This window comes from Muscardinus avellanarius (genome assembly GCF_963383645.1).
Source record: "Muscardinus avellanarius genome assembly, chromosome: 11".
NCBI lineage: Eukaryota > Metazoa > Chordata > Mammalia > Rodentia > Gliridae > Muscardinus > Muscardinus avellanarius.
This window is the reverse complement of record NC_137797.1, coordinates 89,479,717-89,505,167: the sequence shown is the minus strand read 5'-3', so window position 1 is coordinate 89,505,167 and position 25,451 is coordinate 89,479,717. Positions and strand designations below refer to the sequence as shown.

Sequence of the window (25,451 nt, the reverse complement as noted above, 5' to 3'; positions counted from 1 at the left end):
ATGGCGGAGGAGGTGGTGCAGATCCGCCTGGAGGACCGCTGCTACCCGGTGAGCAAGCGCAAGCTGATCGAGCAGAGCGACTACTTCCGCGCGCTGTACCGCTCCGGCATGCGCGAGGCCCGCGGCGCGGCCGGCGGCCCCGAGGTGCAGCAGCTGCGCGGCCTCAGCGCGCCCGGCCTGCGGCTGGTGCTGGACTTCATCAACGCGGGCGGGCTGCCCGGCGCGGCGCCCGACGGCGACGAGGCCCCGCTGGCCGAGCTGGTGGAGGCCGCCTCCTTCCTGCAGGTCACGTCGCTGCTGCGGCTGCTGCGGTCCCGGGTGCGGCTGGGCAACTGCCTGGAGCTGTACCGCCTGGCGCAGGTGTACGGGCTGCCCGACCTGCAGGACGCCTGCCTGCGCTTCATGGCGGCGCACTTCCACGAGGTGCTGGGCCAGCCGCACTTCCCGCAGCTCGGCCCGCCGGGCCTGAAGCAGCGGCTCCGCGAGGCCCGCCTGGCCGGCACGCCCGTGCTCGTGGCCCTGGGCGACTTCCTGGGCGGCCCCCTGGCCCCGCACCCCTACCAGGGCGAGCCCCCGTCCATGCTCAGGTACGAGGAGGGGACGGAGCGGTGGTTCCCGCTGGCCAGCAACCTGCCCCCCGACCTGGTGAACGTCAGGGGCTACGGGGCGGCCATCCTGGACAACTACCTGTTCATCGTGGGCGGGTACCGGATCACCAGCCAGGAGATCTCCGCCGCGCACTCCTACAACCCCAGCACCAACGAGTGGCTGCAGGTGGCCTCCATGAACCAGAAGAGGTAAGACCCGAGCGAGCGAGCGAGCGAGCGGCCGGCTCTCCGTCCCTTCGCCTGTCCTGCTGTGCGCGTCCTGACCCCGCGGGGGCCCCGGCAGAGCTCCTCGCGAGCTGAGACCTTGGCCGAAAAGAAGGGGCCTCGCGAGGTCGCCGGCCGCCCCGGGCCTCCGCAGGCGCGCGCCTTCTGGGACAACTGCTTTCTCTGCTTCTCTCCTGGTGGACAGAAGATGTTGTGATTTCCAGGAAGGATACTTGGAAAAGAAAACTGCTTTTTCTTTTTTTTTTTTTTTTAAATTTTTGTCTTTTAGGATCTGATTATGATGACACCCTGGACAGTAACCTATAACACTGAGATATATAACACTGAAATATATATATCTCAGTGTTATAGGTTACTGTATATATATACATATATATGTGTGTATATATATAATTATATATATAATTTTATATATTTATATATATTTATATATTTATATATTTATATATATTTATATATTTATATATATTTATATATTTATATAATAAAATTATATATATATATATAATTTTTTTTGGGTACTGACACCCAGGGGCATTCTACTTTCAAGAAACACCCCCAGCCTTTTTAATCTGGAAACAGGGTCTCACTAAATTGCTGAACCTGGCCTGGAACTTGCGATCCTCCTGCCTCAGCCTCCCAAGTACCGGGATTATCGGCATCCAACAGTAAACCTGGATGGGTTTTGTTGTTTTTGTCGATGACTTTGAAGTCTTCCATACTGGGACCCCCGAGCTGTGATCAGGAGATAACTGCAGGAAAGTTACTAATATTTGTTGTATAGGTGGCCATAGTAACTGCATATAACCTATGCGTGTTTTTCTGTATACTTTAAATCATCTCTAGATTATAATATCGAAAGCAGTGTAAATGCTATATAAAATAGCTGCTAGACTGTATTTTTTAGAGAATAACAGAATGTTTGTACATGTCCAGTACAGATGAAATCGCTCCTGCCTGGGTATTTCCTGTCCACGGTTGGTTGAATCTGTGGATTCAGACCCCAGTCTGTGGATTCAGACCCCGCCTCTCTCAGTGCCAATGTATTTCAATCCATCCTTGCCCTCTCCCTCCCCATCCTGCCTACCCTTCCACCCAGAACACAGGTGACTTGGAGGGACTTGGGGGGAGGGAAAGTAACCTGGAAAGAAATATCAAAATGAGAGCAAGCGAAGAAGAAACAGTAGAAAATAAAGGTGGTAGGGCCAAGGTGCCTCAGAACCCACATTCAGAAGCTGGGAGAAGAATCGTGTAACCCAGCAAAGGACAGGAATGCCCTGCTGTCAGTCCATCTTGGGTCGGGCCGTGGTGGCTTCCCTAAAATTGGAGGAAGGGGTTGTGGGACTCATACCCAGGCAAAGGCAGCCTTAGCAGTAATGGGGCATCTGCTGTGCGGATTTCCTCCACTTAGGGGCCCCCGAGGCCAGAGATCATTTGATGAACACTGGCTATGTTTTTGCCATAATATAAAATTCACTTTGGAAACTGATTTCTTTTTCCTTTATAAACATGCTACAGTTATAGAAAACCGGAAGAAGTAGGAGTGAAGAAGCCGAGGGCTGTGCTGTGACACTCTCCTCCAGAGGCAAGGGCTACAAGCTGCCACTTTTCATCCAGCCCCTCTTTAATACATTGTTTACACCATTAAGCTGATACTATGTTTAAATTTGGGTGTTGGGGCTGTTATTTTTAAACAAACAAACAAACAAACAAAAATATATATATATATATATATAGCTGTTCTGGGGATGAAACCCTGGGGCATTTGACCTCTGAGCTACACTTTATTTTGAAACAGGGTCTCACTGAGTTGCAGAGGGCCTTACTAAGTAGCTGAGGCTGTCCCCGAACAGCAATCCTCTGGTCTCAGCCTCCCAAATGCTGGGATTACAAGCGTGCGACACCACACCCAGCTCAAAAATATATATTTTGTATTGAGGATTGAAACCAGCGATATTTTGCCTCTGAGCTACACTCCCAGCCTATTTTATTTCATTTTATTATTTATTTTCATACTGGGGATTGATTCCAGGGGCATTTTACCTCTGAGCTACACACCCTGCCCTATTTTTTTCCCCTCTATTTTGAAACAGGTCTCACTAAGTTGCAGAACGCCTCAGTAAGTAGCTAAGGCTGGCTGTGAACCTGCGATCCTCCTATCTCAGCCTCCCAAGTGGTAGGATTACAAGTGTATGCCACCATGCCCGGCCCTTTTTATTTTTTAATTTTGAAATAGGATCTCAATAAGTTGCTGAAGCTGGCCTCAAACTTGTGATCCTCCTCTCTCAGCCTCGCAAGTGCTAGATAAGTGTCCATGATGCACCCGGCATTTTAAAACATTTTAAGAGCTTTATTTTTGAGTTGGGGGTCTCGCTCTGTTGCCCAGACCGACCTCAGATTGAATCCTCTTATCTCAGCCTTCTGTGTATCTGAGCTATAGGAATATTCCAAACTCCCTCCATCCCTTCCTTCTTCCCGTGCTAGGGATTAAGCCCAAGGTTCTGCACACAGGGTAGGTTCAGTGCTTTGCCAATGAGCTTATACCACAAGCCTGAATATTTGGTAGTTATGGATGGTGCTCAGACTACGGATGGAAGGCTCAGATTCCCTGTCATCTATGCATTGTCTCCAGCTGCCTCTGCTTGTACTCAGCGTGCCCTCCTTAGCTCCTACAGTGCACCTCACAGTCCTCCGTTGTCCTTCATACATCCTTGGTAGTGCCTTCTTTTATTTTCCCATTTCCCCTTTCTTCCCCATAGGAGTGCCCTTTCTCACTTTTTTTTTTTTTTGGTACTAAAAATTGAACCTAAGGGCGTTCTACCTCTGAGCTATAGCCCCAGCCATTTTTCATTTTTATTTTGAAACAGAACTTTGCAGAGTTGTTGAGGATTGCACTAAATTACCAGGGCTGTTCTTGAACCTGTGATCCTCCTGCCTCAGCTTCCCAAATACTGGGATTATAGGTGTGTGCCCCCATGCCATTTCTCTCTCTCTCTCTCTCTCTCTCTCTCTCTCTCTCTCTCTCTCTCTCTCTCCAATAATGCATAAGTATATGCTTTTTTTTTTTTTTTTTGGAAGTACTGGGGACTGAAGCTAGGAGAACTCTACCTCCAAGAGATACCTCCACCCCTATTTTTTTTTATTATTTTATTTTGAAACAGGGTCTCACTAAGTAGCTAAGGCTGGCAGTGAATCTATGATTCTCCTGTCTTAGCCTCTTAAATACTGGAATTACAACTGTGCACCACAATTGTGCCTGGCTAAGTACATGCTTTTTAAACTACACTTTACTTGAAAAATTTATTGTGAATAAAAGCAAGTGTATCTATAGATGTACTTATATTTATGTACAATAAATGTCTAAACATATGTAAGTATATGCTTATATAAATATAAGTATGTTGATAGTGGTTAGCAAGGGGTGAAGTGTGTGTGTGTGTGTGTGTGTGTGTGTGTGTTCCTGTGTATTCCTGGGACACAATCATCCTTTTGTTCGATGTATCCACACTGTATCCAGCTCCACACCTGCTAGTCACTCTAAGACATATAGTACTTATCTACTATGTAGTATATTTATCATCAGGGTATATATCACCTTATGAATATTTATTTTCACTCTAAAATTATTAGCTTATACTAATTATTATGGTCCTTTATATTTACTCAGAGCAGAGTACCGTATCTGAGCTTTTGTGGTCACAAATGCAGGTCTCCTCCTGTCTTGCTAATGGCTGTGTGTAGCCTTCCAACCTACGGATATACTTAATGTAATTTGCCTTCCCCTTACTCACCAGCATTTAGGTTGCTTCCGTTTGCCACTATGAACAGTGCTGTATTGAACATCCTGGTATATGTGAACGTATATTTTAGAAGGTGCATGTGGGTTAGTTCCACATGTCAAAATCTTGGAATCCCTGGGTACGTAGGGCAGAGTGTATACACATTTTATATTGTGGTAGCTCCTGGTGAATTGCCCGTCCAGAAGTATTCCGACAGCCTCGCGTATCCGCATGCCATTTGAACTTGCCAGCTGCCTGTGCCCCTCTGCCAAGATGGTATGTTGTCCTCTGCACTGCTCCCCCTCAGGGAAATTGACTTAAAAGCACTGGTGTGATTTTCCTTTAGTTAGAAGAAAGATCGTGCTGGGTATGGTGGCACATGCCTGTAATCCCAGAATTTGGGAGGCTGAGCCAGGAGGAGTGTAGGTTCAAGGCCAGCACATAGTGAGTCTGTTAAAAAAAAAAAAAAGGCTAGAGGTACAGCCTAGTATAGAGGGCCCTGGGTTCAAGTCCTAGGACAAGTATAAAAAAGAAGGAAGATTGTTCTTTTCAAATATGCTTAGTAGGTTTCTTTTGAAAATAAATGGTCTTTGCCAGTTTTCTTTTAAAAATTGGTTTGACTTTCTCATATTCATTTTAAAAGTTATATGTAGATCCAGGCTCTTGTCTGTTATGTAACAGTGCCTGCTTTTCCATGCCTTTATTTTTTTTAGTATGGTTCAAAATTGAAGTCCCAACGTGACCAGGCAGGTGAAGCCGATGAGTACGGGGCGGTGGGAGTTTGGGTGAACTAAGGAGGCGTGTCCCCCGGCCCAAAGAGCCTCCGCCCTCAGCCACACCCGGTTATTCCCAAACGGGGATGAGCCAGGGGTGTGGCCAGACAGCCAAACATCCTAGGCTGGTTTTTTTTTTTTGTTTTTTTTTTTTGGTGTGTGTGGTACTTGGGATTGAACCTAGGAACTTTCTACCTCTCAGCTATCCCCCAGCTCTTAGGACGATGATGATGATGACGATGGTGGTGGTGGTGGTGGTGGTGAAGAAACAGGGTCTCACTAGGTTGCTGAGTCTTGCTCTTGCAGAGGCTGGTCTCCAACCTGCAATCCTCCTGTCTCAGCCTCCTAAGTACTGGGATTATAGACATGCGCCATCACCCCTGACGCCAGTTTTTAAATGTCAATAGTTTACTCTTGTTTAAAAAAGAAGTAAATCAACAACCAGAAAACCCTTTTGATAAGGCTCTCAACAACATAGTGAAACCCTATTTTCAAATGAAAACTAAAACAGGGCTGGGGGGATAGCCAGAGGGAGATAGAAGACCCCTGGGTTCCAACCCCAGTAACACAAAAACAAACAAGACCTTGTAAAGTAAATTGAACGCAGCCTACTAAGGCCTTGTGCGCCATCAGTCTTAGACTCCAGGTCTGCAGTGTCTTCTTACATGAAGACATATTTATTTATTTATTTATTTATTTATTTATTTATTTATTTATTTTGTTGGTGGTACTAGGATTCCTGGTAACCCTTCTACCTCAGGGCTACACTCCCAGACCTATTTTATACTTTTATTTGTTTGGAAACAGGGTCTCTTAAGCCAGCGCGGCTGGCTTCAAATCTGCTCGATCCTCCTGTCTCCACCTCCCAGGCGCGGGGATTACAAGCGTGCGCCACCACGCCCGGCAGACATTTTTATTTTTTTGACATGAGGTTTGTCATAGGTATCCTTTTAGTATCTTGCATACATAGATCTTCACTGGCTAAATATATAAAAAATCTCTGTGTCATGTTCTACCTTATAGTTTGCCTTTTTCATTTAAGTCTAGGTCTCTTTGGTATTTATTTCCATATAAGGTATAACGTAAGGTTATAGCATTTTTTCCTGGATGTCCCTGCAGGCCCACTCCTTCTTACTGATTTGGGAAATTAGTTACTATATGCTGATTTTCAGGCTTCCAGTTTGACCATTCCTGCACCAGTAACATATTCTTATTTTTTTAATTTTACTTTTTGAAATTAATTAGTTATTTTGGTACTGGGGATTGAACCCAGGGACATTCTACGTCCAAGCTATACCCTCAGCTCATTTTTAAATATTTTGAAACAGAGTCTCAATAAGTTGCTGGGGTTGGCCTTGAACCTGAGCTCCTCTTGTCTCAGCTTCCTAGAGTTACAGGGGTGTGCCGCCATGCCCGACTCGATGACATAATGTAAAATAAAGTAGCTTGGTGATATAGTTTATTATCAGGTGGAATTGACACTGCTTTTTTTTTTAATTTCTCTTGACTATTTATTGCACATTTTCTCCTTCAGGTAAACTTTAAGAGTCAGTTTTTCAAGTCCCATAGGGACTTAGATTGGGATTGCATTTATAGATTAGGGGAAGATGAATAGTTTTTAATTTATATTTGTAAATTTACCTATCGTGTGTGTGTGTGTGTGTGTGTGTGTGTGTGTGTGTGTGTGTGTTACTTACTGGGGATTGAACTCAGGAGCATTTTACTTCTGAGTTATATCCCCAGCTCTTTTTATTTTTTGTTTTGAAACAGGATGTTACTAGGCTGCTGAGTCTTCCTGCGTTGCTGAGGCTGGCCTCAAACCTGCGATCCTCCTGTCTCAGCCTCCCAAGTACTGCATATCATGTTTTATTAATAGTCCTTCCTTTTTAGCCAGGCGTGGTGGCGCACGCTTGTAATTCCAGCGCTTGGGAGGCCGAGACAGGAGGATCGCGCAGGTTCAAAGCCAGCCTCAGTTACTTAGTGAGGCTCTCAGCAACTTAAAATAGGTCTGGGAGTATAGCCCAGAGGTAGAAAGCCTCTGGGTTCCAGCCCTAGTACCACCAAAATAAATAAATGAATAAATAAATAAATAAATAATAGTCCTTTCTTTTTAAAAGTTTTGATATCCATGGTTTTAGTTACCCATGGCCCAAAAATATTAAGTGGAAAATTTTAGAAAGAATCCATAAATTAACTGGAATGCCATTCTGAGTAGAGTGATGAAATCTCATGCCTGAGACATGAATTACCCCTTTGTCCAGTGTATCCACCCTGTGTTCACTACCCACCCGTTAGTCACTCAGTCACTGGTGTTCAGACACCTGTATTGGTACTGCAGTGCTTGTGTACTTAACAGTACTGCAGTGTGCTCGGGTGGGGTCCTTTTGGATGTGTCAACAAGATGTGCAAAGTGCTTACTAAGGATGCAAGGTGAAAGTTCTCTATTTAAAAAGGAAAGAGAAACTGGGCGTGGTGGCGCGTGCTTGTAATTCCAGCATTCGGGAGGCTGAGACCGGAGGTTTGCAGTTTGTTGACAGCCTCAGCTACTACTCAGTGAGGCCCTCTGAAACTTAGTGAGACACTGTTTCAAAATAAAGAATAAAAAATAGGGCAGGGGGTGTAGCTCGAGGTCAAATGCCCCTGGGTTCCATCCCCAGACAAGAAAGAAAGAAAGAAAGAAAGAGAAAGAAAAGAAAGAAAGAAAGGAAGGAAAGAAAGAAAGAAGAAAGAAAGAAAGGAGGAAAGGAGGAAAGGTCCTGGTCTGAGGTTGCTCAGCTCTACAGTAAGAGCAAATCCATTTGTGAAACTGTGAAGAAGGAAAAGGAAATTCCTGCTCAGTCTGCTATTGTATCTAAACCTGTAAAAGTGAAATCCACAGCATGTGATGACCACACTTACTTAAGATGGGAAAGGCAGTAAATCATAGGGTTTGGTACTTTCTGCTCAAGAAATTATTTTTCCAGGAAGCAGTATAGTAATTGTTTAGTATTGCATCACATTTAAAAGTGTCATTGTAAGCTGGGCTGAGACTGGAGGACCGCAGGCTCAAGGACAGCCCATCAGCTTAGTGAGCTCCTCAGCAACTTGAGACATTGTTTCAAAATCAAAAACATTGGGCGTGGTGGCGCAGCTTGTAATCCCCGCGCTTGGGAGGCGGAGACAGGGGGATCGCGCAGGTTCGAAGCCAGCCGTGCTGGCGTAAGAGACCCTGTTTCCAAATTATAAAAATAAGTCAGGGAGTGTAGCCCGGAGGTAGAAGGGCTTCCAGGAACCTCAGTACCACCAAAAAAATAAAAAAACAAAAAATAAAATAAAAAACATTGGGGGCATTGTTGGGAAGTAAAATGCCCTGGGTTCCATCCCAGTACCGAAATAAATAATAAAATGTCATGTGTGTCTCAGCTTCACCCAGTGTGTTTCTAGCCACCTGTGGAGACACAGAAGCAGGGATTAAAGTTCCTGCCCTCAGTGAGTTTAAAATTAAGTTTAGACAATGGGAGGAGGGCAAATAAAACCTAGTGTGGATTGTTCCTGGATAGCGCATCCAGTCCAGATTCCATACCAGGAACCTTAAAAAAGAAGGGCAGGCTTCGCCTCCGGCTGCCGGGCCTTTCCGTCTGCCTTGATTCACTTTGACAGTGGCTGCCTGTGTCCCCACCCACTTTTACTTAGATGAAGGGGTCACAGGGTGAGCGGCCCACTCTCCCTGGGGGCTGAGCCATGCCGTGATCCAGCACCCTAAAGAGCGGGAACCCTGAGCTGGAGAATTTCATGAAGCCTTTGCACCCTGGAGAACAGTCTATGGGGCAGAAAGAAAGAAACGCAGCGCTGCTCCCCGGGCTCGAGCTTGGCGGCAGGAGTGCGCAGCACCCTTGGGAGGGCTCGCGAGGCCCAGGTGCGCCATGCTGACTTACTGTCTGAGCAGGGATTAGGCCTCAGGAGTCGTCGGGACAGAAGGCGTCACATGTAAAAGCTTGTGTGACCACAAAATTGCTTTACCTCCTCGCTTTAATGAGCAATAACTTGCAGGAACTGGCCACTGTCGCCGCGGCAGGTCCCTTAGTGTTGTGCATTGCCAGCTCGTCTCCAGCCTTGGACTTTTGCTCTAAAATGGAGCTGGGCTGTGCCCTTTGGTGTGCGAATACAGCGAGGCCGAGAGAGACTTCACACACGGCTACCTGCCGGCAGAGGTGGATGCCCAGCTGTTTAGCCGGTCTTGTTTCTTGAGCTGGCCTGAATCCTCACAGCCAAAGTTTAAATGTTTCAGAACATTGCTAGAAACATGAGACTGTTGAGAGGTTTCGTCCTCTGTGGTTATTGTTACAAAGAGGCCTGGGAGCCGTGCAAAGAAGACTATGTCTGTTCATCCCCCAGTTTAATTTTGGCCGACAGTTTAAATTGCTAAGGGGTGATAAGAGGTTGAAGCAGTGATCGCTGTGTCACACTCCCAGCCTCCTGGTACCCAGGGGAGGCGACTACATAGGCAGATGGCAGGAAGCAGGCAGAGGGCAGAAGATGGGTCAGAAGAGCTGGGTGGTCTGTACACTGCACGTCTTCTGGGGGCCGGGGAGGGAGTGCAGCGGTTCACTTGAATGTTTATTCTAATGGTCACCAGCTTCCTGTGGAACAAGCTAATGAGATGGTTTCTGTTTCCTGCGCGCTTCCTCTGGGTCAGGGTCGAGGTCACTCACTACGTGACGTTTCTTCATATTTTATACTCAGCCCCTCTGTGGCGTACTCGGTCTTTCTTCTTTGTGGGATTGGGGATTGAACCCAGGGGGGGTTGAACACTGAATTACATCCCCAGCCCTTTTTATTTCTTATTTTGAAGTAGGGTCTCACTAAGTTGTTGAGGCTGTCCTGCAGCCTTCAATCCTCCTATTTCTCAGCATTCTAAGAAGAAGGATTATAGGTGCAAACCGTGCTGGGCCAGTTTTTTGTTTTTGTTTTTGTTTTGTGGTACTGGGGATTAAACCCAGGTACTTTTTTTTTTTTTTTTTTTGGTGGTACTGGGGATGGAACCCAGGGGCCTTCTACCTCCGGGCTACACTCCCAGACCTATTTTATATTTTATTTGGAAACAGGGTCTCTTAAGCTAGCTGAGACTGACTTCAAACCTGTGTGATCCTCTTGTCTTGGCCTCCCAAGTGTGGAGATTATAAGCGTCCGCCACCATGCCCGGCTGAACCCAGGTACATTCTATTGCTGAGTGATGCCCCCAGCCCTTTTTACTTGAAATAGATCTCGGTGGGTTTCTGAGTCTCATTTTGTTGCTGAGGCTGGTCTTGAACTTGAGATCCTCCTGTCTCAGCCTCCCAAGCACTGGGATTATAGGTATGAATCACACCATGCTGGGCCAAGATGATAATATTTCAAAGTGATAGCTTGGATATACACCTTTTTCCATTGAGGAGGGGAAAAGTTGAGGGTGTTTTTAGGAAGTTGGAGATGAGACAGAAAGTGGAGAGAATTTGCTGATGACAGAGCTCTTGGTACAGAGTTGCAGGGTACAGGGCAAGTTACTCCTGCAGGTAACAGATGAGAAACCAGCCGTCCCCAGGTTAAGAAACAAGCCTTCTGACTCGAGAACAGTATTCCCCAGAGCACAATGGAGAGGACTTTCTTTCTGCAGCTGGTGTCTTTTTCACCTCTTTCTGTGTGCTGATTCTCAAGTGGGGAAACTGAGGCACAAGTACACTGAGATTCAGTGATTTTCCCACGGTTACAGGCTGTTGAAGCTGAATGAAGTTAGCTCCCTGGCCAGTATGCCTCTGTAGTAAATGGTCCATTTTAAGTGGCAATTTCATCTTAAAGCCAACATTAATAAAGTATTTCTCCTCTCTTCAAATGATATTGGGCACGTTAGGGTCTGGAGAAACAGAATCATTTACTTCTTAGCTGCCTGTTCATTCCACCTCCAAAAAAGCCCCTTACCTTTTTGCTCAGGACAAATGATTATCCTGGTGAACAGTAAAAACTGTTTTGATCTTGCAAGATTTATTGTCTGTGTACCTTTGGGGAGCAAAAACAAATTGAGGGCTGGTAAAATTTAGCGCTCAGCTGCAAGCTTTATTTCCTTGGTTCCCCAAATTTGCACACACAGAGAGGACATCATGGTTGGATTTTAAGGACCATTGGCAGCGGGGAAGGTAAACATGAATCAGGGACCCCCCAGTAACTGCCACCCTGGCGAGGTCGCTTGCCCCGAAACATTGAACGGCTGGCTGGGTTTAATGGCCAGGAAGAAACTCTTCATGAAGAGTACTCTGTTCACGCTCTGATTTGAAAAATAAAGCTAAATGAAAACACATTTAAAAATGAGCATCACAGGCACCTTTAGAAAAAACTGTTTAGTAGGTAGTTGTTACTAATGTATTTTCTGTCTCATAGGGCACCAGAGTTTCTTGAACAGCTCTGGGAGACCAAGCCTAGGCTGCTTCTTAATCTACTCTCTGATGTAATTATTTTATTTGCATTTGGTAGCCTCTACCACCATTCTTTTCTGAGATCATGTTTTTTGTAGAAATCTTTGTGTTGGAGTTAGGTATAGCCGCAAAATTTACTCAATCCAGCATGTTTGTTTCACATAGTAGAAAGTTGAGAAGAAATAATAGTATCTTATCTCTGCAGTGCTTTTTTATATTATTGTTTATTATTTTATTGTTATTATTATTCTTACTAGTAGTAGTGGGGGTTGAACCCAGGTGCATTCTACCTTTAAGCAAGGCCTCCAGTCCTATTTTCCTATTTTATTTTTTATTTTGAAACAGGGTCTCAGTCAGGTATGGTAGCACAAGCCTGCAATCCCAGTACTCAGGAGGCTGAGACAGGAGGATCACAGGTTTTGCGCCAACCTCAGCAACTTAGGCTCTCCACAACTTAGTGAGACTCTGGTTCAAAATAAAAATAAAATAGGGTTGGAGGTGTAGCTCAGAGGTAGAATGCTCCTGGCTTCAATCCCCATTACTACACACACACACACACACACACACACACACACACACACAGCAAAAAAAAATACTGGTCTTACTAGGTTGCTTAGGCCATGCTCAAAACCTGAGATCTTCCTGTCTCAGCCTTCCAAGTACTGAGATTAAAGGTATGTGTCACTACTCCTGGCTGTTTATTTTATTTTTATTTATTTAAGATATACTTTGATTGGCACATTGTAATTATACATCATAATGAGGTTCCGGTAGATAGGACGCACCTGCACACAGCACTTGGCATCTTTCCCTCTGAATCCTCCCCGCTCCCTCCCCGTTCCTGTGTGTATTATTTAGATTGGTACTGATAACATAATATAGCTACACAGTATTATTTAAACTGTTTTCTCCATCAAATCTCCTTGTTCTCCTCCTCCCTCCTTCCCTAAATTCCCTTTCACTGTTCTACTGCTCTCTCTCTTCCTTTATCTGAAGTTCCTTTTGTTTCTCAATTTTCCTCTCATTTCTACATATGAGAGAAACAACATGACCCTTTACTTTCTGAGACTGGCCAGTCTCACCGTAATGTTCTTTAGTTCCATCCATTTCCCTAAAAAAATCACATTTTTTTTTCTTTATGGCCGAGTAAAATTAAACTGTGCATATATATGTATATACATATACATATATATATAACAGTTTCATAAATCTGTTGATGGACACCCAGGCTGGTTCAATAATTTGACTATTGTGAATTTTACTGCAGTAAGCATAAATATGCACGTCTCATCGTGCTATTCTAACTTTGAGAAGACACTGAGGAGTGGTGTGGCCGGGTCACATGGTGGTTCCATTCCCAGTCTTCCGAGACACTTTCATTTTGATCTCCATAGCAGCTGGCTGATTTGTAATCCTGCCAATAGTGTTTAAGAATTTCTGCTTCCCCACATCCCTGCCAGGATTTATCATTGTTTTCATTCTTGGCGATTGCCATTCTGACTGGTTTTGGTATTGAGGTGTTACTGGCTTTGTCAAATGAGTTTGGAAGTATACCATCTCTTTTTATTTCATGGAATAATTTGAAGAGTGTGGGCTTGGTTTTTCTTGTACAATTCAGTTGGGAATCTATCTAGTCCTGGACTTTTCTTTGTTGGAAGGCTCTGTCGCTGTTTTATTATCTTTATTTGCTCCTGCTCTGTTTAGGTTTCCTATGTCTTCTTGGTACAATTTAGGTAGAGTGTATGTATTCAGAAATTTGTAATTTGTCAAGGTTTTCCATTATACTGGAATATAAATTTTCAAAATAGTTTCTGATAATGCTCTAGTTTTCCCTGCAGTTTAGTAGTGATATGTCCTTTCTCATCTCTTATATTGTAATTTGTATCGGTTTTCTCTTTCTTTTGGTTAGGTTGGCTAAGGTTTTATCAAGCTTATCTTTTCAAAATGAAAACTTCTGATGATCTTTGTACTTTTGGTGGTGTCTATTTCATGGATTTTTGTCCTGAATTAATTATTTCTTGCTTTCTACTGGCTTTGGGGTTAGTCTTTTCCTGTTTTTTGAGGGCCTTGAGGTGTATCATTAGGTTGTTTATTTGGTGACTTTCTGTTTTTCTTATGTGGGCACTCAGTGCTATAAATTTCCCTCTTAAAACCACCTTCAAAGTGTCTTGTAGATTTTGGTAGGTTGGTAGGTTGTGTTTCTATTTTTGATTCTTGGGATTTTTTAATTTCTCCAGTTATTTCTTCTATGATCCAGCTTTTATTCAAAGTGCATCATTTAGTCTCCATGTATTTATGTAATTCTTCTGGATCTTACTGCTGATATCTACTTTCAGTTCATTATGATCTGAAACGAGTGGAATTATTTCAACTTTTTAAAAATTTCATTGCTTTGTGGCCTAGCATATGATCTGTTTTGGAGAAACTTCCCTGAGTAGCTAAGAAAAATGTGGATTCAGCTGTTGTTGGATGGAGTATTCTGTACATGTCTGTTAGGTCCACTTGGTTTATGTACAGTGCTTTGTGATGGGCCATTTGAGTTCATCATCGCGACCACCTTGTGATGAAAGTTATGTGATGCGGGTGTGAGGTGGTTGGGCTGGGCTCAGGTGGCTGGTTGGCAGAGCTGGGGCTCAAGCCAGGGCCTCCTGGTTTGTGCTCAGGTCTTAAATCACTTCCTCTTCCATCACGCCGACGCGCACGCTTCTGTACCTTGTGCCTGTTGCAGGGATCCGCACCCATTGGCCTGGCGCTCCCAAATGATGGTCCTTCCAAGGACCAGAGAATCTCTGTGTGCTCACTGGAGCAAATTAACTTCACCTTGCCTCCTCTTTTTCTTTTCTTTCTCTTCTTTGGCTCTTTTTTTTTCTCTCTCTCTTTCTCATAGTAGGGATTGAACTCAAGTACATTCTACTCCTGAACTCTATACCCCATCCCTTTTGGTTTTTTATTTTGAAACAGAGTCTCATTAGGTTGCTGAGGGCCTCACTGAGGTGCTTAGGCTGGCCTCAAACCTCCCACACACTGGGATTACAGATGTTTGGCACCACACCCAGCTCGTCTTACCTTTCAGTTCATGAGTCTTATCTAGTGTTTACAAGAATAAGTAGCATTTAACTATATATGACTGTCGGGCTTGGAACCAGTGTGTGTTTCATTTTCATTTTATTTTCTTTCTTTTTTTTTTGTAATACAGATTGAACTCAGGGTCAGTCCACCACTGATCTACATCTCTATCCCTTTTTGTTTTATTTTATTTTATTTTATTTTTTGTTTTAAAACATAGTCTTGCTAAGTTGCTGAGGCTGACCTCAAACTTAAGATCCTTGTGTCTCGGCCTTTTACGTACTGGGATGACATGCATGGGTTACCACACCTGCAGAAGCCAGTTTATTTTTCTTTTAAAAAAAATTCTTTCCAGGGGCAGCGGCACACGTCTGTCTATGATCCTAGTACTTCAGGGGCTGAGGTAGGAGGATAGTCGGCTCAAGGCCAGTGTGTGGTAATTTAGTGAGATTGTTTCAAGGTAGAAGATAAAATAGGGCTGGTGGTATGTATAGCTTAGAGGTAGAACACCCCTGGGTTCAATCCCCAGTACCAAAAAATAAATAATAAATAAAAATTAATATTAGAGCACATTTGTTGATATAGGTATTATTAACATTTATAGATATCCTAAATATACTATATCAGAATATTTTTAATTAGTTCAGTGCTTACTTCTCCTCATTCATATGTTCTGAAGCCATATAGAAATGCCCTCTGATAGAGGAGGGAGGCTTAGTAGCCGCACAGGTGCTCCAGTGGTAAATGGGTCCCCAGCGGTGTAGGTATCAGAGCTGTGTAGGAGCACTGAGATGGAGCCTTCCTCCTCAGTAGGAAGGATGTGATGACTATTCTGTGGACAGCATGGCAGGTGCCTTTCTCCCTTGCCACTTGCCTCTGCCCTGGAAAGAAAATATAGTCATCCTTCAGTGTCCATGGAGAATTGGCTCCAGGATCCCCGCAGATACGCAAATCCATGGATGCTCAAGCCCTTAATATAAAGTGACATAGTATTTTCATATAAATAATCTTCCCATATACTTTAAGTCATCTTTAGATGACTTATGATATGCAATGAAATGCTCTGCAAATAGTTATGCTGTGTCTTCTAGGGAATAATGAGGAGAAAGAGTTTGTGTATGTTTCGTGCAAGTGCATCTTCTCTCCAACAATTTCCTGTCTCCCTTCTTCCTTCATTTTTTTTTTTTTTTTTTGGTACTGGGGATGAAACCTGGGGACACTTTACCACTGAAGTACATCCCCTGTGCTTTTTATATTTTTGCTTCAAAACAAAGCTCACTAAGTTTTCCATGATGTCCTTGAATTCACAATCCTTGCGCCTCAGTCTCCTGAGTTACTGAGATGACATGCATGCACCTGGCTTCCCCAAACATTTTCAGCCCATGGATGTGAATGGTGTGGATTGAGAGGGCCAGCTGTTTGACTTTAGTATATACAGAGTACATTGGCTCTTGGCCCAAAGCTAGGTAAGATTAGTACTTGTATTGAACTACTTGTTTTCAGTTGCTGGTGCTGGGGCAGCCTGGCATTTCTGTGGAGTCCGGGGGGCAAGAGTACATTGTGAGAAGTCATCTTTTGAGCCAGGTGTGGTGGTGCGCACCTGTAACACCAGTACTTGGGAGGCTGATACAGGAGGATCTCAGGTTCTCAGCCAGCCTCAGCAATGTAGCGCGGCCCTAGAGACATAGTTCAGATGTAGAAAACCCTCTGGGTTCAATCCTCCACAGCACACACACATGCTTTTCTTCAGTTCTCAGGCAGAATGGCTCCAGGGTGGAGAGCTGATTTCCTCCCCTGACCTGCAGACTCCACACTCGGCTTGACAGTCCATACTGTCTACTTACTTCACGATCAGAAGAGCTGACTTCACGGGCCCTTGTGTTTCTCTTTCAGGTCCAACTTCAAGCTTGTGGCTGTCAATTCAAAACTCTACGCCATCGGCGGGCAGGCTGTTTCTAACGTGGAATGTTACAATCCCGAGCAGGATGCCTGGAATTTTGTGGCACCTTTGCCAAATCCCCTGGCAGAGTTCTCTGCATGTGAGTGTAAGGGGAAAATATACGTCATTGGAGGCTATACCACCAGAGGTAAGTGAGGGGCTGAGTCGCTGCTCCACTGTGTAAGCTTCAGTGGCCTGGGGAGGGTGGCAGGGTGCAGAGGAGACTGGCATACCAGAGTGGGATTTTATGTACTAGATACTATATATTTCCACATCTGGAAGAGAGCCCTGTATGACAGGGGTGGTTTGGACTCCAGAGGCCTCCAGTGACCATACATAAGCATCAAAATCCAGTGGGAGCTGGCAGTGGTGCACGCCTATACTCTCAGTTCTTGGGCGGCTGAGACAGGAGGTTTGTAGGTTCAAGGCCAACCTCAGTGACTTAATGAGACCTTGTTTCAAAATTAAAATAAATAAATAAATAAATAAATAAAGGTATAGCTCAGAGGTAAAATGTCCCTGGGTTCAATTCTCAGTACCAAAAAATGAAAATAAAACAAAATAAAGAGCCAGGGGAATGCTGGGGGAGCTCTGAGGAAATGTTCTATTTCTGCTTTGGAAACCCAGCCTGTGGTCAGCCACCTGGGTCCTGGCTGTGCCGGGTGTATGGAGGTTGCACTGTCTGAGCATCCCTCTCCCCAGCGCACTCAGGCACTCATCCAGCCCCACGGTGCTGGGGCTGCCTGTGGGCTTTGCTTTTGTTCTCGCCCTTCCTGAGCACAAACACGTCGCATATGGATCCTGAAACCCAGCTATACTGTGTTGGTCACATGTCACAGGAGGGGCACGGATACAAGAGAATTCTTTTTTGACCAGCAAGAGGTGATGATCACTTGTTAAGGTGTCCCTGTGTGGTTTGTACTTGTGTGTGCTGGGGGGAGGTAGTGGGGATTGAACCAAGGAACATTCTATCTCTGAGCTATACCCTCAACCTTTTCTTTAAAAATTATTTTTGTGTGTACTGGGGATTAAAACCGGGGACATTCTACCTCTGAGCTACACCCCCAGCCCCATTTTTATTTTTATTTTTGGTACTGTGGATTGCACAGCCATATTTTATTTTTTATTTTGAAATAGGGCCTTGCTACGTTAACACACATGGCTGACCTTGAACCTATAATCATCCTGGCTCAGCCTCTCAAGTACTGAGATTACAGGCATGCATCACAATGCCCAGCTCCCCCAGCCCTATTTCATTTTTTTATTTTGTAACAAGGTCTCCCTAAGTTGCTGAGGCTGATTACAAATTCATGAGACTCCTCTCTCAGCCCCCCAACTATAGGGACCACAGGCTGGGACGGTGCTGCCTGGTTGATTGCCTTTTCTGTGTGTGTGAGACAGCAGAATATTTTGATTGACATTTCCTAGCATGCCTCTAAGCAGCTGAGTCCATGGGGGTATGGTGGTGGTATATTAGTTTCCGATGACTGCCATAACAATTAGCACAAACCTGATAGCCTAAAATAACAGAAATATATTTTTTCACAGTGGCAGAGATCAGATGGCGGAAATCAAGGTTTCAGCAGGTGCTGCTCCTTCCAAATGCTCTAGGGAGAGTTCTTTCTCTCTCTTCTGTCTCCAGTGAGGGCATGTGGGTTTCTGCCTCTGTCTTCACAGTCTTCTAATCTCTGTGTGTGTCTCCTGGACAGTTGTCATTGAATTTGGAGCCCACTGGATAATCCAGAATGATCTCATCTTAAGATTCTTAGTTATATCTGCAAAGGCCTTTTTTCCCCCCAAATAAGGTCACATTCAGAGGTTCTGAGGGCTAGAAGGTAAATAGACTTTTTTGGGGAGCCACCATTTAGCCCACTATAGGTGGCATGTGAATTTAGGCATTCAAGACTAGACAATGACAAAGTCCAGCGTGGTGGCGCAACGCTTGTAATCCCAGCACTTGGGAGGCTGAGACCGGAGGATTGCAGTTCGTGGCCAGCCTCAGCTACTATTGACGCCCTTTGCAACTCAGTGAGACCCTGTTTCAAAATAAAGAATAAAGAATAGGGTTGGGCATGTAGCTTGGAGGTAGAATGGCCCTGGGTTCCATCCCCAGGACCCCCCCCCCCCAAAAAAAAAAAGACAAAGAAAAATGCACTGAAAGCAGTCGAGTTCTAGTTCTCCTCTCTCTCTCCCTTCTCTCCCTTCCCTCTCCTCCCCTCCCCTCCCGTCCCTCTCTTTTCCTCTCTGGTGGGAATGGAGCCCAGGCCCTCCTGTAAGCTAGGCAAGCCCTCTCTCACTGAGCTGCGCCCTGCCCTCCTCATTCTCCAGTTGCCCTCCACTGAAGGTAATTTCCTGCCACTTTCTTCTTTGCAAAGAGCACATAGGTGACTTGGCAGATATTTCTTTTCTCCTCAACACTAGGGTACAGAGATCAACTTTATGCTTAAATAGCTTTGACCTCTCCTACCCCCAAACTCTGGTGTGTCTGTCAGTTTCTTTTCTTCCAGGAAAGTAAGTAGCCACATTATTTACCGTGGATGCCTGGAAAGATACTGATACCTCCTTAGATTGACACAGTGCATCCTGGGGGCCAACAGAACACACATGTGCCCCTGGACTTCCCTTCCACCCAGGAGCTGCTGCGCACAGCCAGGCAGCACCGTCACCCAGAGAGGCTCTGCTGGTAGATTTCCTAGTTGTTTCCATGACCCTGGCCGAGCAAATGTTCTTCAGATTTGACCGGGAAAAGCCTTCTAGTGTGTTTTGTAGCTCTGCAAGCCACCAGCAGTGTATCTCCTTCACTGGGGCCACCCACTGTGATTTCTGCCCGGATTCCCTGTGCCAGAGACCAGGATGGGTGGTTAGTGATGTGGATGATGGTGTTTGTGGAAGGGCTGAAAATTCGTTTTCTAAGATGAGCTGGCAGGGCCATTGCTGGTACTCTGAGGCCTTCCTCTGCTTGGGGTTTCCCCAGCCTTACCTAATAGTTCCTTGTAGGCCAAACAGGTCATTCTAATTGTCATGGAAAAAAATAATAACAAGAACTTAAAGATGAGATCTTATCCTACTGACTTAAGTTGGGTAAGACTTGTAAAGTTTTTTTTTTTTTGTGTGTGTGTGTGGTATTGGGTTCCTGGAAACCCTTCTACTTTGGGCTACACTCCCAGACCTATTATACTTTTAAAATTTAGAAATAGGGTCTCCTAAACCAGCACGGCTGGCTTCGAACCTGCGCGATCCTCCTGTCTCCGCCTCCCAAGCGCGGGGATTACAAGCGTGCGCCACCACGCCTGGCAAAACTTGTAAAGTTTAGTAAATAACAATTCAAGGCCTTTATAATAGCTGTTTGGTTATTTTAATTTTTTGGCAACCATTCAAGAAATGCAGAATTCAGTAGACAGATAGAGTAACCCTAAGTAAAAGAAGGGTAATTTGTGATACTTCAGAACCAGTTTTAAACATAAAACAAATATCATCCCACCAACTCCAACCACTTCATTGTGGTCTGGGCTCTTGTTGAATGAGGACACAGAACGTGTGTGTGTGTGTGTGTGTGTGTGTGTGTGTGTGTGTGTGTGTGTGTTGCTTAGGAACGAATTCAGGGATATTCTCCCACTGAGTTACCTCCAACTCTTTATTTTTTTTTATTTTGTAAAACAAAGTCTTACTAAGTTGCCAATGTTGGCCTTGAACTTGTGATCTTCTTGTTTTACCCTCTTAAGTACTGGGATTACAGGCATATGCCATAGCGCCCAGTTAAATTTTCTTCTCTTCCTTCTTCCCTTCCAGGGGCATTCTACCTCCCAGCTCTTTTTAAAATTTGTTTACTTTGAAACAGGATATCACTAAGTTGTTGAGGGTCTCACTAGGTTCCCAAGGCTGGCCTTGAACCTGCAATTCTCTTGTCTCAGCCTCCTCAGTATTGCGATTATAGGCATGAGCCACTGTGCCCAGCTAAGGGCAGAGAACATTTGCATAAGACCTGGAAAGATTGCCAGGCATGGTGGCGCATGCTTGTAATCCCAGCCTTTGGGAGGCTGAGGCAAGAGGATTGTGGTTTGAAGACAGCTTCAGTCTTAGACTCTTTGCAACTCAGTGAGACACTGTTTCAAAAATACAGAAAAAAAATAGGGCCAGGGGTGTAGCTTGGAGGTAGAATGCCCTTGGGTTCCACCCCCAGTACTGAACAAAACAAAATTAGAAAGACCCTTAGACCTGGAACTGGGACATACGGGGTCCTCGCTAGAATGAGTCCTCTATTCCTTCAGTGGAGAGCCAGGTGACGAGGGCAGGAACACCTTCGAATAGTGAGGAACCACACTCCTGGCACCATTGCCTAGAACGGGCTTTATCACAAGAGCCACAGTAAAAAGAAATACCCGGAGGTTTATTGATGTGGATGGAAATCAGAAGGACAGTTTTCTAAAGCTGTAACAATTCTCAAATTTCTGCAGACACAGGGACGTGTACACACTGGACCTGGTCTTACTCCATGCCCTCCTAAGAGGTACTGCCGTTGGCACCAGCTCAGTCTGTAGAGCTCTATCAGCAGAGCCAGTTATGGGTGGGTCCATCTTCCTCCAGAGGAGGGGCTGAAGCAGGAGGTAACCCCTTCAGAAAAGGAGCTGTGGGCTTCTGCAGCAGTAGGTAGGCATGCTGCACGCTGTAGTGGCGTGCCGGGTCCCAGGCGCAGCTGCCCCTCCGCTGACAGTTTTTGTGGTTTGTCTAACAAAGAACAGAAAGTTTATTCTTTCTCATTACTCAATGTTTTTTTCTTCTCCTGCTGAGATAAAATATTCCATATGTTCTCTCCTAGAGGAGAAAAGGAAAAAAAAAAAACTATTTAAAAAAGAGACGCAAAATAGGCCTGATATTGTCATACACAAGACAGTCATTTTAGCTACGTGGGGGTTGAGGCAGGAGGATCAAAATTCAAGGCCAACCTGAGACTTGGCCCTAAAAATAAAATTTAGAGCTGGGCATGGTGGTGCACACTTGTAAACCTAGCATTTGGGAGACTGAGACAGGAGGATCGCAGTTCGCAGACAGCCTGAGCTACTAGTGAGGCCCTTTGCAACTCAGTGAGACTGTTTCAAAATAAAGAATAAAAAATTGGGCTGGGAGTGGGCTCGGGGGTAGAATGCCCTTGGGCCATCTCCAGTACTGCAAAAATAAATAAGTAAGTAAGTAAATAAATTAATAAAATTTAGAAAAGACTGGGATGTAGCTCCGAGGTAGTGCTTGCCTTTCATGCACAAGGCCCAGTGTTTAATTTCTAGCACAACAACAACAACAAAATAGATATTCTCAGTTTTACAGGCACTGTAAATAAGAGGTAACATTTTTCACTAAAGGAAATAGCTGCCAACTAAAGAATGTCAGAGCCGACTTTCATCTAGTCTTTGATTTCATCCACAGACCATCCGCTGACCGTCTCTTGGGCAGGGGGCAGGCGGACAGATGGGCGTCTGTTAGTCTGTATGAAGTGGGGTTGCCACGTGAGTCTGCTTGTTGGTAGGCAGGCGGTGAGACTGTGCGCCTGTCCTGGAGATCCCGCGGGGCTGGCTCCCTGGTTCTTAGGATCATCGGTCATAAGTAGAATCCTCAGGGTGGGGATGTAGTGCTTGAGTGTTTGCCTAGTATTTGCAAGGTCTGGGTTTGATTCCCTTTCAGGGAAAAAGGAAGAGATCCTCTGGAGGTGGGCGTCTTTCCTGTATGCCACAGTAGCCATTCTGTACTGTTGATAAGAGTTGGCTTTACGACTCTAAGGCTCCCAACAAGGAGAAATGCGTAAATGGGAGGTAGATGGGGTTGAATCCAAACATCTTTCCCCGGCCATTGTTAGACTATTTCTCTAACCTCTGCTTTTCCGAGAGTTTTGCCTCTGTGTGAGCAAATTGTGCATCTAGAAGACTCCATGGTCCTGCGGGCGCCTGTATCATCACTTGCCTTCCTTCTGTGTTTCAGACCGCAACATGAACATTTTGCAGTACTGCCCATCTTCCGACATCTGGACGCTCTTTGAAACGTGTGACGTCCACATCCGCAAGCAGCAGATGGTGTCCGTGGAGGAGACCATCTACATCGTGGGGGGGTGTCTCCACGAATTCGGGCCCAACCGGAGGAGCAGCCAGAGTGAGGACATGCTCACCGTGCAGTCCTACAACACTGTCACCCGGCAGTGGCTCTACCTCAAGGAGAACACGTCCAAATCAGGTCTGAACTTGACTTGTGCGCTGCACAATGATGGCATCTACATTATGAGCCGAGACGTGACCCTGTCCACCAGCCTGGAGCACCGCGTCTTCCTCAAGTACAACATCTTTTCAGACAGCTGGGAAGCATTTCGACGTTTCCCAGCCTTCGGACATAACTTGCTGGTCTCTTCTCTTTATCTGCCCAATAAAGCAGAAACTTGACTGAGTTGACTTGGTATTTAAAAGAAACCTGGTTCAAGACCAAAAAAAAAAAAAAAAAAAAGAAAGAAAAAATTTGATATCCTATTTCAAGGGGGACCGATTTCTAAAGAAAAAACATGGGTTATAAGTCACAGATATACCAATAACAGCTGTAAATAAGCTCACTTGAACTAATTACTTGAAAACTTGTGGACGAGAGACCAACACTATTATTTTTTAAATTATTGATTTTTAAATTATGGGAGCAAATCTATGAAAATGTTTTCATCAAAACGTGATCCTCTTGGGCCAGTGACTGAGCATCAAGAAGCAGAGCCATTGGGTCTGCTCGGTAAAGGGCCAAAGTCAGTAGTTGACTTGAACGGGAACAGCTTTAAAATTTGTTTTACTTAGGTCACTTGAAAGAGCATTTGTTTCTCATGTGGGAGACTTTTTTGTTATCAATTTACTTGACAGACATTTATAGTAATGTTGTACTCCTCTCTCCCCTCCCCAGCCATATACACACTTCCTTCTGACGTGTCTAAAAGAGGGCCTGTGTTCACTTCTGTTATTTGTACACTACTTTTCAGGAAACCTACAATGGTGGAATCTAGAATGAACCCTTGCAAGTGTTCAGTCCACCCAAGACCTGCATAGAAGCATTCTCAGCTATTTTTTTCCAGTATTTTTCATAATTATGACTGATGGCTGAGTAGACTGATACAGCCTCTGACTTCATATGTGGCAGTCTGCAGATCTATGTGGCTCACATAAAGTGTACTGCAAGGCATGCTATATTGCTTGGAAGATAAGCTATAGACAGATTTTTTTTTTTTTTTTTGGTGGTACTGGGGTTCCTGGAAGCCCTTTTACTTCTGGGCTACACTCCCAGACCTATTTTATATTTTTATTTGGAAACAGGGTCTCTTAAGCCAGCGTGGTTGGCTTTGAACCTGCGCGATCCTCCTGTCTTCGCCCCCCAAGTGCGGGGATTACAAGCGTGCGCCACCATGCCCGGCTATAAACAGATATTTTAAAAACTGAGTCTTATGTAGAAAGGGAAGGAAATACCAAATGAGAAAAAAAATTCTGCCTTTAAGAGTTACTAGTATGGAATGTATTTGACTTAGTTCTTGCTTTAAGATTGAAAAAAAAAAACTTTATCATGTTTAAATCAGGATGCTTTCTAATTTAATCTTAGCTTTGTAATTTTGTGCTTTGCTTTTGTGGACTAAGATGAGGATAGATGTAAAACATTTGTGCTGGAAAGAGGAAGAATTCCTTACAGAAATGGAATGCCCCCCGGAAGTCTTTCTGAAATTAGGTAAGGTGCTTGGCTTGCCTTGGTCAGGACTCAACTCCCTCAGCAATAGCTGCGAGCAACTCATGCCCTTTCCTGTTGGTTAGCAATGAATAAAAACTTCTGCCAATCACAGACCAGCGTGCCCTAGAAAACATAACGCTGGGGACCCGGGGTGTGGCTCAGTCGCAGAGTGCACACCCAGCATCCATGAAGTCCTGGGTCTAATCCTCAGACAAAAGACAAAACAAAAGAAAACCTATTCTCATGCATATGGAAATTATATTTGTGTTGAAGAATACTTTTTGAGATTATCTGATATTTCAGCTGAGCTGTGAGCCAGAGTCGATCATTCTACACTAACAGCAGGCAGAAGTGTTCATTCACAGTGTGCCTGGCTTTAAGAAAGCCCCATAGAAGAATAAAACGGTTACGGCAAATCATGCTGTCACAGCGCATGCCGAGTGCCTCGGTGCCATGCACCGTGCAGAGGTGGTGCAGGGGAGGTCACCACCGCCGAGTCCTTCAGTACGAAAGGATCATTACAGGGTTTCCTTATGAACGTGGCCTCCAGGGTATCCTAAAGAAGGGTCTAGTTATAAAAATCCCCTTTGCACAACTCTTTAGGTAAGAAGGACAAAGCCTCTATTTTGGGCATGGATACAGATCTTTGTATCTTGTCACCAAATAATCCCATCAATAATCTACTCATAACACTGTTTAAGGGTCTTAAGCCATATTCATTTATTCTCCAATACTGTCTTTTAAAAATAACTCTGTATTGAAATCTTCCCAGAAATGACACTTAAACAGTAGATTTATTTTAATTTATATTCATTGTAGAATTGCATTTCCAGTGGCTGGTAATTTTATTCCATATATTTAAGATCTATTTTTGTTGCTGCAGAGCTTATCTTTTTAAAGGTTTTATTTTT

The 25,451-nt window shown here is 44.6% G+C and overlaps 1 protein-coding gene across 1 annotated transcript; it reads left to right on the top strand.

Moving 5' to 3' along the window:
* Window positions 1–23,244, top strand: KLHL42 (kelch like family member 42; the record flags this gene model as incomplete). The annotated part of the gene is made up of 3 exons (XM_080704937.1): window positions 1–797; window positions 16,770–16,963; window positions 22,783–23,244. The coding sequence occupies 3 exons, from the start codon at window positions 1–3 to the stop codon at window positions 23,232–23,234; spliced, it is 1,443 nt and encodes a 480-aa protein (XP_080561063.1). The 3' UTR covers window positions 23,235–23,244.
* Window positions 23,245–25,451: the final 2,207 nt, after the last annotated feature.